The 19072-nt window shown below is 43.9% G+C and overlaps 1 protein-coding gene across 4 annotated transcripts in view; it reads left to right on the forward strand.

Annotated features, from left to right (window-relative positions):
• Positions 1-19072, forward strand: part of CLIP2 (CAP-Gly domain containing linker protein 2) — a 183299-nt gene that overhangs the window by 152669 nt on the left and 11558 nt on the right. For 2 of the 4 annotated variants that reach the window (XM_075336351.1, XM_075336352.1), the window contains exons 9-11: positions 3214-3318; positions 8581-9504; positions 13176-13233. In XM_075336351.1, the coding sequence (XP_075192466.1) occupies positions 3214-3318; positions 8581-9504; positions 13176-13233 (1087 nt within the window). The remainder of the gene's footprint in view (positions 1-3213; positions 3319-8580; positions 9505-13175; positions 13234-19072) is intronic. The other 2 variants (XM_075336353.1, XM_075336354.1) reach the window with 2 other exon arrangements.

Consider the following 19072-nt stretch of genomic DNA (forward strand, 5'->3'; position numbering starts at 1 on the left):
AAAGATCCCTTTATGTATCCTACTAGATAAAGAGAAAATTAAGCAGGGTTTAGCAATATGTACCCAGAACTGCTCGTGGTTCTGGGCACATATTGCACCTGACAGGTTCCCTTTAAAACCCATTGAATGATCATTAAAGTGGATTTTGTTATTACACAAATGTATTGTTTTCTTGATCTTGAGTAAATTCTCATGCACACATTAGGAAAAACATATATCTGGCAATTTTAGAATAGGCATAAATTTATCCTATGAGTGAATTTCTATGGAATAATACAAATGAAAATTGGTTGTGTGTTTTAAAGTAAATTTTTTTGAAGGTACTGAATTTGTATACTATGGTAGCATGACCAACTTATTAAAAGGGTTTTACACCTTATGTTTATTTGAACATATGTGTTGGGGACATGATTTTGTGGCACTTACTAAAATGTAAGTGTTAAAAGTTCTCCATGCTTTGTAAAGAGCTTTCCCATGTGCATAATTTTTAGATTGGAGGAGCCTTTCTGGTCACACGGTCTTCCATCAGCTGCCATTTTGAAAACAGTGATGACGGCTGCTGTAACAAACTGGTGACATTTCACAAAGGCGAAGATCCATTAAAATGAGACTAGCGCCACCCCTGGCCGGTCTCTTCCTACACTGATCTAGTTGATTGACAAGTCTCTCCCTAAATACAAACAAGAGAGAAACCAGGCAGTCAACTGGAGCAGGAAAAAGCCAGCCTAGGGCGGCACTGGACTAGTCTCATCTCTTCCTATGGTACCTGGCCTGATCTTCAAATTCTGTTTCCTCTTTAAAGGGAACCTGTCACGTCAAAAAAGCGTTATAACCTACAAGCAGGAGCATGTGTGAGCTAGTAACCCCTTCCTACCCATCTCTATGTTGTAATAATGTGTAATATGAAAGTAATAAAATAGGGAATATGTAAGTAATAAAACCTATGTAGATGAGCAGGTTTCTAACCCCATGGGCGTCGGATTGCCCCGTGGGCGTTTGCATGCTTTCAATGGTATTACACCCCTGTAGGCGTGATACCATGGATTTACATGAGTGACGGTCAAGTCTGCTCCTTCAGAATCCCGCGCGTGCGTTCTTACGATTCTCGCCGCCTTCTCATCCTGGTGTTTACTTGCCTTGTTCAGACGCGCGCTTCACATGACCGGATCCGCAGGAGTCTTTTGAGCATGCGCAGTGCGCGTCTGAAGCCGACAAGCAAACACCAGGATGAGAAGGTGACGAGAATGGTAAGAGGGCACGCGCGGAATTCTGAAGGAGCAGACGTGACTGTCGCTCGTGGAAATCCATGGTATCATGCCCACAGGGGCATAATACCATGGAAAGCATGCAAACGCTCACGGGGCGAAACAACGCCCATGGGGCTAGAGCCCTGCTCATTTACATAGGGAATATGTAAGTAATAAAACGTATTTTATTATTTTCATATTACACATTATTACTACACAGGGATGGGTAGGAAGAGGTTACTACTCACACATGCTCCTGCTTGTAGGTTATAACGCTTTTTTTTACCTGACAGGTTCCCTTTAATGCTTTGGTGTTTCAGAGAAAAACATACCTGGTTGCAGTCGTGCAGCCAGGTCCTAATTTATGCTGCCCATGGTTTGGGCGGCATTATTCGAGTGGCAGGTTCCCTTTAACAGCATACAGCTTGAGGTCTACTGGGGCAAATGAGATCAACTACACATTGTAACAAATATTACATTAAGTTACACTATGGCTTATTTCATTCATTCATATTTCTCTAGAGTTTTCCTTTATAAGTAAGGTCTTGTTAATATATAATGTATCTGGACTGTAAACATACAGTAAATTGCAATGTAGAATTTTACAGAATTGCTCCTTATGAAGTGTAAAACATGAATTACTATATTCATGTCATGAGAGCTCTAATACTAATACTGTATTTCGAATATCTACACTTCAGATCAGGCACTTAGTGACTCTCTTATCTGTACATTTTTTGGAAGAATAATCATGTTCTTCTAGTCACAAAATTCCAGCACATTGGCCCTTTGTCACAATGTCCTCATTCTTTGTAGTTCATCCTCCCTGATGGCCCCTTCCATTGAGATTCACTTGAATAGAAACACATTGTGGAATGACATTCATGTTCCTTTCTGAAGAAAGTTCCCGGGCTCCACGATCATATTTCTGAAGAAGTGAGATACTTTACTAAATAAGATAGTTTTATCATAGTAATTCCAGGGTCACAAGGTTAAAAGACAAATTGCAATCACATTGTTTGAGAGATAATATACACATGGCAAAAATTGGGTGTATTAAAGCCCAAAGATATAATAGTTCGAGCATGTTTAATGGTGACAGCAACTGATCTGCTGTACTATCTACAGATCGATGATAGTCCGGCTCTATTATTGCAGTCTGGCAGCATGACGCAACTCTGCAGAAAGAGAAAGCTATAGACGTATCTGTATCATCATGTTTAGGCTAATGGTTGAAAAAAAGGTAAGTGTGTGCCAATTCTAGGACTGAGAAATGCAGAAGAGATCATTCCAAGGTTACTTAGCAGTTGTGCTTATATACCAGTCAATATTAGCGATGGACGAACAGTAACTATTTGTGTTCGAATGATTTGTAATGAATCACAAAGTACTATTCCGGTATTCATCACAATACCGAACCTAATGCAAGTTGGTGGGTAACCTGTGCATTTTTCTTGCTGTGACGAATACTGGAATAGTTCTCGGTATTCGGTAAACATTATTCGAACACAAATAGTTACTATTCGCCCATCTCTAGTCATTATCTTTTCTTACTTTTTCTACAGCAGTAGAAATAAGACATACTCTTTTAGAGAATAGGAGCTGAGCTATGGTGGTCACTCTGTAGACTGTTGACCTCCGGATTCTGCTAAAGGCGGATTGTGGGGCTGTTGCATATCAGTCAATATAAAATTAGTGAAGGACCTCTTTTATACAACTAGTTGGTTTCTATCCACTCATTGTGGGGTATAAAACAATGTACAAGGGCGAGTTCTTCATAGAACAGCACTGTTTGCTCTGAAATAAACAATAATTGCATCTGGTTCTTCACCAATTTACAGTAAGTCACCAACAATTACCGTACAGCCGAGTCTTTAGCCTGTCAACACTATCCTTTCTTGTAGATGTTGGATAATGCTGCAACTTTTCACTCCTGCTCTCTCTCTTTCCTGTCCCGTGTGTGCAGACACAGACGCAGTTGGAGCATGCCCGAATTCGGGAGCTCGAGCAGAACCTACTGTTTGAGAAGGCAAAAACTGAAAAGCTTCTCAAAGAATTAGAGGACAAGAGGGTACAGTAAAATGGAATCAGTGACCCATGCCTGAAGTCCAGTGTGCTTGTTAGCTTCATTTACACCCCCCTGGCCTGACTGTTTTTTTGTTTTTTTGCTTCACATGTTTCTGCCCATACTTGGCTTAGAAACATTTTATTTTTGCATTCACATTTTTTGCCCTAAATACATTATTATTTGCCAACTGTTTTCAGACTTAAAGCAGTAGTCTTTTAATTTGTTCTTTTCTACCTAGTTCCCTTTTTTCTACTTTTTAAATTGTTGTAAAATCTTACATTATACAAAGTTTTATGACAGGTAGCATACAATAGAACAAATATAAACATTTGGTGTAATATCAAATGCCATATGTATTTCATTTATTGCACAGGCTAATATACACAGTACTACTGCTTTTAGTTTGTTACAAAGCACATAGTATCATTGGATTTTTGCATCTGCATTTTTACATTTTCCCCATTACTGCATTAATACCAGTTACGTATTTGTTAGGAATTCGGCCTCTCTCATCATAATCTGCATTATAATTTATGGTAACAACAGTAACATATTTTCATCTAACCTAGCTCAGTCCAGTATAAACTGTATAAAAGGTAAATAAAACCTATCAGTGCTTGACAGTCTCCTACATTAATAAACTTGGTGGCATAGGTATAGCCTGACTTTTTTGGCCCTGTTAGAAAAGTGCTTTCTGGACCAGTCACCTAAGGCATTGATCACATTGGTCTTTGATACTGTTTTTCCAAGCACCATAATAGATATAATAGATCTTCTAGCTTCCTGTCGTAGGACTTGGTATATTCTGCTGTGATCCTTTTTACTTATAACGGCTCCGTCAGGTTACAATTTTTACTGGATTTAATACTATGACATTTTAAAGGGTTTTTATCTGCAATGAGACCTGACGCCCTTAGTTAGCTCCATCCATGGTCGTCTTCTTTTCATTCTTCTGGAGCGGGCCTTCATCAATGGCATCCTATTTCAGGGCGGTGAACAGCTTTATGCGTAAAGCACATATACAGAGGAAGGTGACAGCTGCTTCTTTTGTTAATATGGTTTATATAGAGCGCTGTAGCCTGCCCTGACACTGGATGTCATCCCATTGGCAGAGCAGGGTCGGCAGCCCTAAAAGTCTAACAGTTATGTGGCTGATTGACATGATGTAATAACAGCGGGATCACTGAAGGAGAGTACATGTCATGTGACCGCTCTCCCAAAAAAAATAAAACAAAAAGGAGCCCCTTGCAGTAAGGCTTCAAACCTAAGGGGTTTTTTTCATACATGAAAAATTGTCCAACCTTCACCAGGGTTTTGGGTCAGATTTTCATCAGTGTTTGGTCAGAGTGTCAGCTTTCACTATCACTAGTGTTTCATCAGTTTTTCTAATAGGCTAATAAGAGTTAGCCCGGTGTCACACTTGCGAGTGCCATGCATGTATGTCGCGCAAGTCTCGCATTGCATCACCCGGCACGGACTCACACTCTCCTCACAGGAGCGAGTCGGTTGTATGCATCTCTATGCAGCTGAGAGAGTGTGTGGCCGTGACGGGTGATGCAACGCGAGACTCGCGCGAGATACACGCGAGACACTCGCAAGTGTGACTCCGGCCTTCTGGAGGCTTCCTAGCCTCTTGTATCAATCAGTCAGTGAAAAACAGACATGACTAGGATTCAGCTAGCATGCCATCATTGTATTATGGGTATGTGTTGAATCAGTTAACAACTCAGATTGAATACATTTAAAAAAAAGGAGGAGCCCAAGTCTGCGAAATAGCACTTTAAGCTATATTATGAGATAAAAAATGAATAGTAACCTGAAATGTGAAGAGAACATAATAGGTGCCTATATTATACTGTATGCTGCTAAATATGAGTAGGATATGCTAGAAAAAGTATATTCAGACTGGATTTACGCTTGCACGTTTTTGTGGTATATATTAAAAATAAATGATAAACATGTGTAAATCCAAAAAAAAGTCCCCCGATGTGTAACAATTGGGAGAAAAAAGTTAAAATAATTCTAAAACATGTATCATCAGCTTTTTGAATTAGTGGAAAGGGTTGCACCATTAGCTTTTTAATCAGTTAAGATCAGTTGCGCAAAAAAACCCCAAAATCATTGGTAAGGTATAATTCCCTAGAAGTAGTTGATGTTAACCCCTTAACGACCACGGGCAGTAATATTACATGCCTGCGATCAAAGTGTTAATCCCCACCTGCTGCTTTTTTCCTGCAGGTGAGGATCCACGCACATGTCAGCTGATTTGTACAGCTGACATGTGTGCCTCGCAGGTACGAGTGGAATCGCTATCTACACATACCTGTTAACCCCTTAAATGGCACTGTCAAGATGTGACAGCGACATTTTAATGGCGATCACGGTAATCTCATACTCACAGGTCTCCACCGGAAGTCACGTGACCACGTGGATCCAATGGTTGAATGGTTGTCATGGTAGCACAGGGTCATGTGATGACTCCTGTACTCACATGACACAGGTCCTGTAAGAAACAGCTGAGTACTGCCTGTTACAAGAGATGATCATTTCTCCCAGTCTTAGCGGTGCTGCTCTGATTGGGAGAAATGAATGAACTATCAGACAGATGATCCTTATAGTCCTCTAGGGAGACTAGTAAAATAAAAAAATTTAAAAAAAAAGTTTTGAATAATTAAAAAAAAAAATAAAAAAACCTAAAAGTTCAAATCACGCCCAAGTACACTATATGGTAAAACACATGGTTTAATTTAAAAGTACAGCTTGTTCCACAAAAAACGAGCCCTCACATGACCAAATTGACTGAACAATTAAAACGTTACGGCTCTCGGAAGAAGGAAGGCAAAAAGAAAACGCAAAATTGGACAATCATGAAGGGGTTAATGCAGTTCTGGTAGGGCCAGATCAATTCCATCTGCCCATATCAGATCAATTAAGAAATTAAGGCTCAGAGGCTAATATTTAATGCCATTGTGAGTCATTTGGAAAGGTATTCTTCCACTAGAAGCATTGTTTCTAGGTGAAAAAATCTCTGTGCATAAAGTTCAAAAGAGACTCCATAGACTTTGCTGTTCTGTTCTAGGGACCAACAAGTCCTTCATACTACTGAGCCTAATAGCATTTCTCCACTGCTGCCTTTATATTTGGCTTTACCGCATGCATAATCCCTAATAGTTGATCGATAGTTACTCAACAGAAGTTTGGAATCCCATGTACCTTACTATACTGTCATTTTGGCAGATTATTGACCAACCAGCACAAGACCACTATTTGTAGGTTCAAATAAAAGTCATATATTGGGATATTTTTGGGAAGGAACTAAACTACAAAAGTTCATTATAAAAATAATTTCTAAAATTGTAAACATTTTTAAAGTTAGCAGCTAATAATAAAAGATCATAAGAAAATTTTTAGATGCCAAAATGTCTGTGGGTAAAATGTTAAAACCCTATCTTTTATTATGATAATTCGGTAATACTATAAGACCAATTGGTAATCTGGCAGGTATAGTTTTCCATACTCCACATAAATTTTTGCAGACATTCTACATGACTACAGATTGCTTGTGTATATTCTCGAGACTTGACTTAGGGGTACTTCACACACAGCGAGATCGCTACTGAGATCGCTGCTGAGTCACGTTTTTTGTGACCTCATTAGCGATCTCGCTGTGTGTGACACTGAGCAGCGATCTGGCCCCTGCTGTGAGATCGCTGCTCGTTACACACAGCCCTGGTTCGTTTTTTCATTGTTGCTCTCCCGCTGATAAGCACACATTGCTGTGTGTGACAGCGAGAGAGCAACAATCCTGAATGAAGGGAGCAGGAGCCGGCGTCTGACAGCCTGTGGTAAGCTGTAACCAAGGTAAATATCGGGTAACCAAGGTGGTTACCCGATATTTACCTTCGTTACCAGCCTCCGCAGCTCTCACGCTGCCAGTGCCGGCTCCTGCTCCCTGCACACGCTAAGTTAAGCGGTGTGAGCTGGTAACTAAGGTAAACATCGGGTAACCATACCCGATGTTTACCTTAGTTACCAGTGTCCGCAGCTTCCAGACGCCGGCTCCGTGCAAGCGCAGCGTCGCTTGCACGTCGCTGCTGGCTGGGGGCTGGTCACTGGTCGCTGGTGAGATCTGCCTGTTTGACAGCTCACCAGCGACCATGTAGCGATGCAGCAGCGATCCTGACCAGGTCAGATCGCTGGTCGGATCGCTGCTGCATCGCTAAAGTGTGAAGGTACCCTTAGTTGTAAATTCAAATTTTTGTACACTTTAGTTACAGTATAATTCAGTTCATACAGCCACAAATTCAGCTTTTAATGATATTGACAATGAGATTTTCCAACAGACTACAACAAATTTTTCTGCAATGTTGTATACTCTGATGCTTGCTTTTTGACATTAATATCATACACAAAATACTTATATAAAGTTGATGATGAGCTTTATTTTTTACTTAAATGGATTTTCTACTTTAAACAACCTTTCTTCCATGAAAGGGCTTCTGGAGAAATTGAAAGAATAAGGTTTAGTAAAATAGGCCATTGCTAATTTTTTTTCATAGCCACACTAGCTAGCTTCTTCCCCCAGCTATAACGACTAATTATATGGGATGCTATCAGAGTAGGATTGAGTAGTTTTATTCATTTTATAAATGACCTAAGAAATTTCCTTCAACTTCTAATTTCTTTTTGGCTTGTTAGTATCTTGGGTACATGCAAGAATAGACAATTTTGGACTGATGTCTGATTCCAAATTATGGAATCTAAATTTCTAATGTATATATTTGGTAACAGTACATGAAAGACAGTGCAGTGAAACAGTGCCCAGGTACATACCCTATCCATGGTATGGAAATTCTAGGTCAAAATAGCTAAATTTTATGACAAAAACTGAGATGTGTAGTTTCCTACTTTCGGTCAAAAGATCACTTATTGTATTCTTCATTTCTTAACAAACACCTTCTAACACCTAAGCTTTACACCATGCTGATCTCTTTTTACACCAGGGCAGATTTTTTTTTTGCTATACCATTAATTTTAGGTAATAGTCAACTAAGTTTCATGAAACCACTAGATAAGTGAAATTAAACACTGTAAAACTAATTAACGCATTTATAAATCTTATGAAAAACATTAAACCTTGGTGTAAAATAAATCTCTGTAATGTGATGTTCCACAGTGTATATAGCTTTACTATAATAGATAAACATTTTCATTGTTTAGAGATCTGCCATAAGTCAAAACAATTCTAATTTTTATTTTCTGCAGCAGACAACTGTAGAAGAGCAGACGAGGATTCAGCAGCTGGAAGAAGAGCTCAACCTTCGACGCAATGAGATTGAAGACCTTCAGCACTGTTTACTAAACTCTAGTCAGTCAGATTTACCAGAACAGAAAATTGGACTTCAAACTGAGGCCTTGCGATTACGAGACCAGCTTCTTTCTGCCAGTAAAGAACATCAAAAAGAGAGTAGTCAGCAAAGAGATAAGTATGAAGAAAAGATTAAAAGATATCAGCAAGAAATTGAAAAACTGAAGGCTTCAAATGAGAAACATGTCCAGGAGATTGTAGAGCTGAAGAAAAGGCTAGAGCAGGCTACAAAAGAAAATATAGGCATGATGGACAGTTGGAAGTCTAAATTGGACAGTTTAGTTTCTGACCATCATAGATCTCTAGAAGACTTGAAAGGTTCCTTGGTTACCAGTCCTGACTCTCAACACAAAGAAATAGTAGAGCTTAAAGCTAGTGTAGAGAGCTTAAAAATGGAACATCAACTTGAAATTGAAAACTTGAAAGCTAAAAATGAGATCGAAATAGCAGTCCATATCAAAGAGAGGGAAACTCTAAAAAATAAACTTCAGGAAATTAGGGATGAACTTGAGGAAGGAAATAGTAACTGGAAGACACAGCTAGAATCAAAAACCAATCAACACCTCAAAGAACTTCAGGATATTAAGGACAAATATCGAGAGGCAGAGCAACTGCAAGCTGAATACAATGACCAGACACAAGCCATTGCCTTCTTAAAAGAACAGATTTCAACTGCTGAAAAGAAAATGCAGGACTACGACATACTCCAAAAAGCAGACACTAGAAATAACCAAGAGATCCACAGACTACAGGAGAAAACTTTGGTCTTGGAAAACAAACTGCAGTCAATAGAGGCTCTCCATTCTTCACAAAATCCTAATGTAGGATACTTTGTTTTTCTCTTATTTTTACTAAGACTAAGTAATTGCATTAGTAAATTAATTTATATTATAAAGTGCATGTGGATGGGATGTGGTAAAAATGCACAATTAGTTGGCTTGAGGCCCCTATGCACATTTAGATAAAAGTCTACCAAACCAATTGATATTGGTGGGATAGGCTAATTGTTTAATGTTTGTGGGTACCTCCTGACTCTCACTTGACAGATGATGTAGTGGGAAAAAAGGATCCAGCTAGTTGGATTTTGGATTGCTGATCCTTTTGTTGTCTAAGATATAAACCACTGCCAGATGGCCATTGAAATGCCTGTCTCATTGACAATACAGGAGCTCTTGGCCAAGTGTTTGAGTATGGGAGAGTAGGGGGGCCATAGCTGTCAGCCGAACGATTGGCTGAACAATCATTTGACCGACAGCTATCAATTGTATATGAGGAGACTTTGGGACACCATGGTCTGCCTATCAACCATGTGTAGCCAAACTTCATCATAAGTGATGTAAGGGATTGAACCTAAGTAAGTGCACCTCTAATTATAAATTATTTTTTTTTTTAGGGTTAAATATCCACAATATGCTGATTAAAGAGGTTGTCCACTACGGTAACATTGATGAACTATCCTTAGAATAGGTCATCAATGTCTGATAGGCCAGGGTCCAACACCCGGCACGCCCTCAGCTGTTCTCACTGCCACTGGCTGCAACATGTGGCCGGAAATGGTTAATCTTGGAGCTGCTTCATCTTCTAATAGTATCCACGGCCGGGTACATCACATCCGCTTCCTATTGATTTGAATAGGAGGCTGACGTGCATTATCCAGCCGCGACCACTATAAGAAGATGGAGCAGTTCTGAAACTGAGGATTTCTGGCCACCTGCTGCCGCCACCAGCTACAGAAGCTGATCAGTGAACGTTCCGGGTGTTTGACCCCGGCCAATCGGATTTTGATGAACTCTCCTAATAATAGGTCATCAATGTTTAAGTACTGGACAACTTATTAAAGTTCACAATGCATCTTTTAGGTAACTGGGCTTAATCCTTTACATCCCTGTACAAACCTATCGGTATCTAGGGAGATCCTCCTTTTGACATCCAGATAAAATTATGTTTATAATTAGACATACACTGATGAGCAAAAAGGTAGCAATGTTTTAAACTTTTGACCTTCAGGCTGCATATCTCACCCTACATCTTTGAGCGTGAGACTACCTTCATTTTATAGACAATCATCTTCGCTATCTCATACATAAATTTGACTTGTAACTAGAGTTGAGTGAGTACCTAACTATTTGTACTCGCGATACTCATGACGAATACTGTCTACTATTCGCGTATTCATTCCGAATAGCGTGTGCAATGCAAGTCAATGGGGAAAAACTTGCAAAGTAACGAGTAACCCGAATGCTGAATGCACTATTAGCGAGTATTCCCCATTGACTTGCATTGCACATGCCATTTGGAATGAATACGCGAATATTAGACAGTACTCGTTATGAGTATAGCGAGTACAAATACTTAGGTACTCGGTCAACTCTGCTTGTAACTATTTAGCATATATTTAGGTATGCAGATTCTTATCATGTTACTACATTGTTACTGTTTTGCTCCTGGTGTTTGAAAAAAAATGTTTTTTCCTGTATGCTACAAATTACAACCTGTTCTCATATTCCATAATAGCTCAGTGTTTTATTAGGTTGATTCTCAATTGAAAGGTCACTGTTTCGACCTAAAAATAGGTACCATAAGCTAGCAGGTATTTTTCATTTAGCCTTGAGCCTAAAAGTTCTACAGAATGTTTAAGTAGGTCCAAGTCCCTGACTAAGGGGTACTTTGCACACTGCGACATCGCAAACCGATGCTGCGATGTCAAGCGCAATAGTCCCCACCCCCGTCGCAGCAGCGATATCTTGTGATTGCTGGCGTAGCGAACATTATCGCTACGCCAGCTTCACATGCACTTACCTGTCCTGTGACGTCGCTCTGGCCGGCGACCGGCCTCCTTCCTAAGAGGGCGGGTCGTGCGGCGTCACAGCGACGTCACACGGCAGGCGGCCAATAGCAGCGGAGGGGCGGAGATGAGCGGGACGTAAACATCCCGCCCACCTCCGTCCTTCCGCATTGCAGCCGGGACGCAGGTAGGAGATGTTCCTCGCTCCTGCGGTTTCACACACAGCGATGTGTGCTGCCGCAGGAATGAGGAACTACATCGTACCTGTCGCTGCACCGGCATTATGGAAATGTCAGACCTTACACCGATGATACGCTTTTGCGCTCGTTAATCGTATCAAAAAGGATTTGCACACTTCGATATCGACTGCGACGCCGGATGTGCGTCACTTTCGATATCGTAGTGTGCAAAGCTTTGTTTCAGCTGTGAAAAAAGCTATGGCTTGTTTGGACTAGCGTGAAAGTCTTCATGTGAATCGTGCTCTTCATGTTCTGAATCAGGTGTATCTTCAAGTTTCTCCGGAGGTGAAGGAACAGGTATTTCTGGACCGTGAGGCACAGGGCAAATCGCTGACAGGAGGTCCAGATTTATAATTCCTTCTTATTTTTAAGGTTGAATCCCTTCACGTTGCACGTATAAAAGTAGAATTCATCACTATGATTTTGCAGTTCCCTCCAGATCATAGGCACGCTAGAATGAAAGCTCTCTTTCATCGCTTTAGACCACTGTCGTAGTTCTACACAGAACATACTACATGTGGAGCCCATGACTTGTTCTGATCACCTACTTTTACACCAAAATATGCATAATACACTTTTCTAACAAAGTCTGTAATGTTCCTTCATTGTTTCTTCACTAAAAAACAACCGCAAATGTAGCAAAAGTTGTCAGGTGAATTATGACACCCCTTTGTAGCCAATCAAAATATGGTGTAAGAAAAAGCCTATGGAGTCAGTGTTTCTGAAAAAACTGTACTTATACTTTTCCTGGCTTCACCAATCTAAAGTATATAAAAAACACCTCTTACTTTTGAACAAATTTTACCCTTGCCGACCTGTGTCATTTTTCATTACGTGTACTAACTGTAATTTCACATCTAAACAGCAATTGCTGTTAACCATGAAGGCCTTGATTCCTCGGTTTATCATTGCTGTTCCTACAGTTTTCTGGAATAATTTGCTCTTTTTTAATGGCTTTCGTATTCGGGCCTTATTTTCTATACATTTTACACCACTTTTTAATTTGTTTTTCTTTTTAAAACTTTTTTTTCCCAACTTTGTTTATCCAAATGTTTTGGACAGATTTATGAAATACAGTGTTTACCAAATGTCACATTTTTGGGCACATCTCACTCCAGCTCCTGCCTAGAGTAACGTTTCTGGCGGAGTTTTCCATTCAACGCATTTTTAGGCAAACGTGTGACTTTTAAAGGTTTTGCAACTTTTTCAGCTAAAAATTTGCAAAAAATGGTTAAAGACAACAAAAGAACATTTTTGACTTTGCAACAAAATGTATTGCTCATGTGAACCATTTGAAAATTTTGGCACAAAAAGACCAAAAAAAAGTGAATTCAAGAATTGAAAATGATGAATCTGGGCCGGAATGTCATATTAAATCAGAATAGGATGATGGTATTGCAATATTTGGATAAACTCGAGTAAAAGTTCATTTGAATTAGACATAATTGTATTTTTTTGTGTGTTGCAGATGATTGAAACAAATGATATTTCAGACGAAAAACTAAAAATGAGGAAGACAGTTGAAGGTATATTTTTCACTTGAATTTGCTTTAAATACCTTCTGTGTTTCCCCATGTAGTGGGTGAGCCTACCCCCTACCAGTACCAGCATAGATAACCCGGAATTGCAATTATTAAAAATGTTGAATTTTAATATTTTATTGTTGTGATAGGGCACCCCTAGTGGCCGGGTGGGACGGCTGTCGCCACAGTGAAAGGAGGAGCCGGCAGAAACCAGGGGGGAGAGTGTGTGTTTGTGTGAGAGAGGAGTTAGTGGGATCCGGGACGTGAAAGGGCGAAGATCAAGGGGCAGAGTGTGGGGGCTGAATTAAAAGGGGACGCCGGAGAGAACGGGAGTGGACGGAACCTCGGAGAGTGAAGCAGCCGGTGTGGGTCCGGTGTGTGTGTAACCGCCAGTGGGAGCCCGGTGAAGTGGAGTAATCAGGGCACAGCCCCACGCGAGGGTTCGTCAGGGCAGGTTGTTCCCCAGCCCAGGAAGTGTTTTTTTCTGTCTGTAACAGCCGGATTGAGACTACGTGTGTCAATAAATATGTCTTTTGGTTGCATCACATCTTGCCTGAAGACTGTTTGTACCACTACTGACGCCGACACCACACTCTGCCCCACCAAGTCAGTCCCCGACCGTGAAGTAGTGATGGAGCCAGGGGAGAGCCTTGAATCTACAAAGGCCACGACTACAAGGCCGGAGGCTCCCCTGGCCTATCACTTCATGTGGCGTAGTCGGCAGGATGCGAATTCCCTGCCAGGGACCCAAGAGGCTAGAGATCAAGTGGTGCCTAGTGCGCCATATCCGGGTTATGAGAGAAGATTTCCAGTCCCATGGTGGGAGGAAGAAGTGCCTAAGGCGTTGGACCGGGCACAGGATGGCGGCAAAATGGCCGCCGTCTGTGAAGCTGAGGAAGAAAGCGCGCACAGAATTGGCGCCAAAAGAAGAGCCTGGGGCTGGCCGGTGCCGAAGAAGAAGTACGGAGTACTCCGCCCAAAGAGGGGAGGCGCCAGTCCCAGGGCACGAAGAAAGAAATATGAAGGGGGCGGTATTTTCAAGAAAAAGAAGAACCGCCGCGGAGGAGTCAAGATGTGTGAGGCTGGGGGTGGAACTTGTCCAAGAGCGGGAAACATAGGCCCGCCTCCACTTCCTCCAGTCTCAGCATTGACCCCGCCGCCATTTCTAACTACACAGCAGGAGAAAGAGATGGAGACTTCCGGCCAACAGCAGGATCTCGCCACTGCCATGGCCCTGACCAGCCTAAGCCGGGAGCGTCCCAAACGCGCTGCCGCAGCAGGAGTGCTCTTGCCGGAGATCCCGACCGGGTCAGGAGACCCAGCACGTCTGGAGAAGGTGACTTGGCTGACCACCTGGGACGCGGCAACCGGAGGCACGACCACCGAGGTACGGGCAACTTATGCCACCCAGCTACCGGTGGGGAACCGCCCCCTGGGGATTACCTATTCCCCTGTGGAGACATCTCAGCACGTCGCCACAACCGCAGCACCCACAGCCGCAGCACCATCTGTCCCCGTGCGGGAGTCGGCCGAAGTGATTGCCGAGCGTCTGGAGCAAGATCACCGGGGCTTCTTTTGGGACCCTGTAGTCCCGTCCTTTACCTCATATCCAAGGGCTCCATCTCCGATACCAGACCCCATCCAGGAGCGGCTGCTTGCAGAGACCATCGTCCGGGAAATGATGTCCGGTCCCGGCGGTGAGGAGCTGGCCCTGCAATTCACCACTGGCATAGTGGTGAAATTTAACCAGCAGGAGGGCTACGGGTTTATCCGTGAAGCAAGCACCGGAGACGATTATTTTTATAATCGGGTCCACCTGGACGTGGAGGGGTTACCGAAGAGGCTTCACACTCTTTATCCGGGAGAGAAGGTGCAATTCTTACCCGATGCGGGAAGTCGCGGTTTGTTTGCGGTTGGCGTGACCCGGATGCCGACCGCCCGGGAAGCGGCCCAGTGGCAACAGGAGCTGGAGTGGGAGGAGCACCAGGAACGGCGCCGGGGCCAGCAGAAACCGATGCCGATGGATGCCTCTCATTCCAGGCGCACCCTGGCGGTCTCACCGGAGGTGCAGTCTGGCCCGACCGCTGACCCAGAAAAGGGTATCCCGGTGGTGGCGGTTAACCAAAGTGTCACTAACAGACCGGTAATAGTCCTGGACGTGCCGCAACCTATGCCTCAACCGCCCCGGGTGGCGACTCCATCGCCTCCACCGGAAACTGAAGAGGCCACGCCATCGGAGCCGCCTTTCGCTCCTGTTTCATTCCGGAGGGTCCGCCGCCAACCTGGGCAGTCCCTGGGCGCCTACATCCAGGCCCAGGCGGCCGAATGGAAGCGGTCCTGGCCTCCGGAGTAGATCACCCGAGCTGGTTTGTTTGAAGACCGGTATTGTTGATCGACCGGCAAAAGTTTAAGTTCAGTTGATAAAGCCCGGAGGGAGCTCGCTGTCAGACTGAGTCAGGAACTCCTCCGCAGGGCGAAGAGTTTACAGTTGATACCAGTTTATATGCCTGTAGCTCGCCATCATAAGACCGGGAGCGCTGTTGAGCCTCCGGGCGCCATCACAAGACCGGGAGCGCTGTTGAGCCTCCGGGCGCCATTAAAAGATCGGGAGCGCTGCTAAGCCGCCAGGCGCTGGACTGGTGCCCTTCTTCTAGTACGCGGTGCCTATTGTGGACTGGGCTGAAGGGTATTTTTTTTTTTTTGTCTTATGCTATGTTCATTCTTTTAGCTATGTGTTTTAGATAGAGCCTTGCGGGGAGGCTCGGATTTTAAGAGGGGTGGCATGTAGTGGGTGAGCCTACCCCCTACCAGTACCAGCATAGATAACCCGGAATTGCAATTATTAAAAATGTTGAATTTTAATATTTTATTGTTGTGATAGGGCACCCCTAGTGGCCGGGTGGGACGGCTGTCGCCACAGTGAAAGGAGGAGCCGGCAGAAACCAGGGGGGAGAGTGTGTGTTTGTGTGAGAGAGGAGTTAGTGGGATCCGGGACGTGAAAGGGCGAAGATCAAGGGGCAGAGTGTGGGGGCTGAATTAAAAGGGGACGCCGGAGAGAACGGGAGTGGACGGAACCTCGGAGAGTGAAGCAGCCGGTGTGGGTCCGGTGTGTGTGTGTAACCGCCAGTGGGAGCCCGGTGAAGTGGAGTAATCAGGGCACAGCCCCACACGAGGGTTCGTCAGGGCAGGTTGTTCCCCAGCCCAGGAAGTGTTTTTTTCTGTCTGTAACAGCCGGATTGAGACTACGTGTGTCAATAAATATGTCTTTTGGTTGCATCACATCTTGCCTGAAGACTGTTTGTACCACTACTGACGCCGACACCACACTCTGCCCCACCAAGTCAGTCCCCGACCGTGAAGTAGTGATGGAGCCAGGGGAGAGCCTTGAATCTACAAAGGCCACGACTACAAGGCCGGAGGCTCCCCTGGCCTATCACTTCACCCCCACTGAATGTTTCTCTTTGTTATACAAATGGGCATTGCTTAGCAATATTCTCTCAAGTTAATATAATGTAAGGCTGTATTCACAATGCTGCCATGACTTGATCTTATCGGGGTTTCGAAGCAAAGACTGTCATCAATATATAGGGCCGATATATTAAAGATTTCACGCCAGAAATCTGTCATAAAACACTTTCACAAGTTGCATTTCTTTGGATGTTTTTATACCAGTTAAACGCAGATCTCAGGATACTGAGCCATAGTGACTTGATGCATGAACACTTTGTAGGAAAATTTATCTTATGCAAACCTAGATAGGTCCACCAGGGTCTTCTCCGCTGTTATTTTGATTGGATCAAGATGCATCAAATTGAGTAAGTGGTGTGAGCCTTTTTAAGAAATTGGCGCATCTTATTGTAGCACCCTCTCATTAACACTAGCCTATGTGCTCACAGATTGCCAAACCATATTGCGCACTCTGTCACGACTCCCCAGTATTGTCCATGTGGGTGGGCGATCAGGTGACCACTTGTATGCAGTTTGCATTCCAGCCATCACATGTTGACTAGTACCCTACACTTTTCTTGGAGCAAGAGGAATGCGATAAAAAAATTGCATTCTACTAGGACCAATGTTACTCTATGGGGTCGCTCCCATGAGCGATTTTTTTTCCAAACCCTAATCGGACTGAGAAAACAATCGCAGCATGTTGCGATGGAATCTGCTTCATAATCATTCACTCACACCCATACAAGTCTATGGGTGTGAGAGAAACATCGCAGTGCACTCGCATTACAGCAGAGTGCAGTGTGGTATACGCATCAGCTGACAATGGAGGAGATAGGGAGATTAGTCCCTCCCTCTCCTCAGCAGCACCTGTTTTCTCCTCCGCAGCTGTGCTGCAATCACAGGATCGCATCACAGTGGCATGACACTCGGCTGAGACACCGCAGCAGAGCGGGAGCCAAGTGTCATACGATGCACTCGCATTAATGCTCATGTGGCCCCAGCTTAATTAGAGGAAATGGATGAGACAAATCAGGATATGACTGCAAGTATGTAAATCGCATAAATGTGACCGCCCACCCACCCGAGGAATACAGGGGAATCATGACAGTGTGCAATGTGCACACACTATCATGATACTGCATTCACATAGAGTGACTGAAGTCTTTACTTCTTAGAGAAAACAACCCCCCTAACAGATTCATAATATCCATTACATAGGAACTTTAAAATAGATCACAACTAATCCTGATGGACTCTATTGATATCTATTTGATCTGGTGGCAATAAGAACTATGGAGACTACACTGTTCTTGCCATCAACATCCAATGTATTGCGCATACATATGTAGTCAACGCAGTTCACTTGCCTTGGTGGCTATATGACACTTAGAGCTAAAGAGAATATTACAATATAGAGGTAGACTGTGGTCCACTGATTGACTACCACAAGTTAGAGGAGACCTGAGTAAGGGGCGGCCCACGGGCTGGATCCGGCCCGCCTACTGTCTGTGACCGTCCCGCCTGTCTTAGCTCAGAGTTGGAGGCATTGCCTGATCTACGATTTTATGCCTCAGCCCCGCTCTTACGGCTGGGAGCTATGTATCCCGCAATGCAGTGATAAGTGACTGCCACGCTGCCACACTTTGCCGGTCACGCCCCCTCTTGCTGCCTGTCACACCCCCTCTGGATGCTGGCCACAGTCACTGGATGCCTTCCATGGTATCTATGCTGCTGGCCACGTCCCTTTTACTGTCGTCCACGCCCCCTCAATGCTGGACACACACACACTCCTTGGATGCTTTCCTTGTCCCCTCTTGTTGCTCTCTCAATGCTGACCATGCCCCCTTTGCCTACCCATTCTACCCAGAATCCTGACATGTGACCGGCTCATCTCCACAGCGGCCACTTCAAAAACATCTGTTCTGCAACTGAGGTAATGTGAACCAGTAGCAGCAGGGAGAGAGCAGTGTGCCTGCAGGAGAGGAGAGGAGCAGCACTTGTGTCTTCTCAGGTCCCCCTGTGCCTGCAATAGAAGAAACAGACACACAGGGGACTAAGAGAAGGCAGCCAATGGAGCCCTTAGGCTCTGCTGCTGCAGTAGTACTAGCCTGTGCCCTCAGTGTCCTGCAGCGCTGCCAGCTTGGGCCCTAAGCGTCTTCCAGTGCTGCCAGCCTGTGCATGCAGCGCCCCCAGGGCCAGTATGTATGCCCCACAGGGCCAGTATGTATGCTCCACAGGTCACTACTGTCAGTATGTATGCTCCACAGGCCACCAAGGCCAGTATGTATGCTCCACAGGCCACCACTGTCAGTATGTATGCTCCACAGGCCACCAGGGCCAGTATGTATGCTCCACAGGCCACCAGGGCTAGTATGTATGTTCCACTGGCCAC

This window comes from Anomaloglossus baeobatrachus, chromosome 2 (assembly GCF_048569485.1).
Source record: "Anomaloglossus baeobatrachus isolate aAnoBae1 chromosome 2, aAnoBae1.hap1, whole genome shotgun sequence".
NCBI lineage: Eukaryota > Metazoa > Chordata > Amphibia > Anura > Aromobatidae > Anomaloglossus > Anomaloglossus baeobatrachus.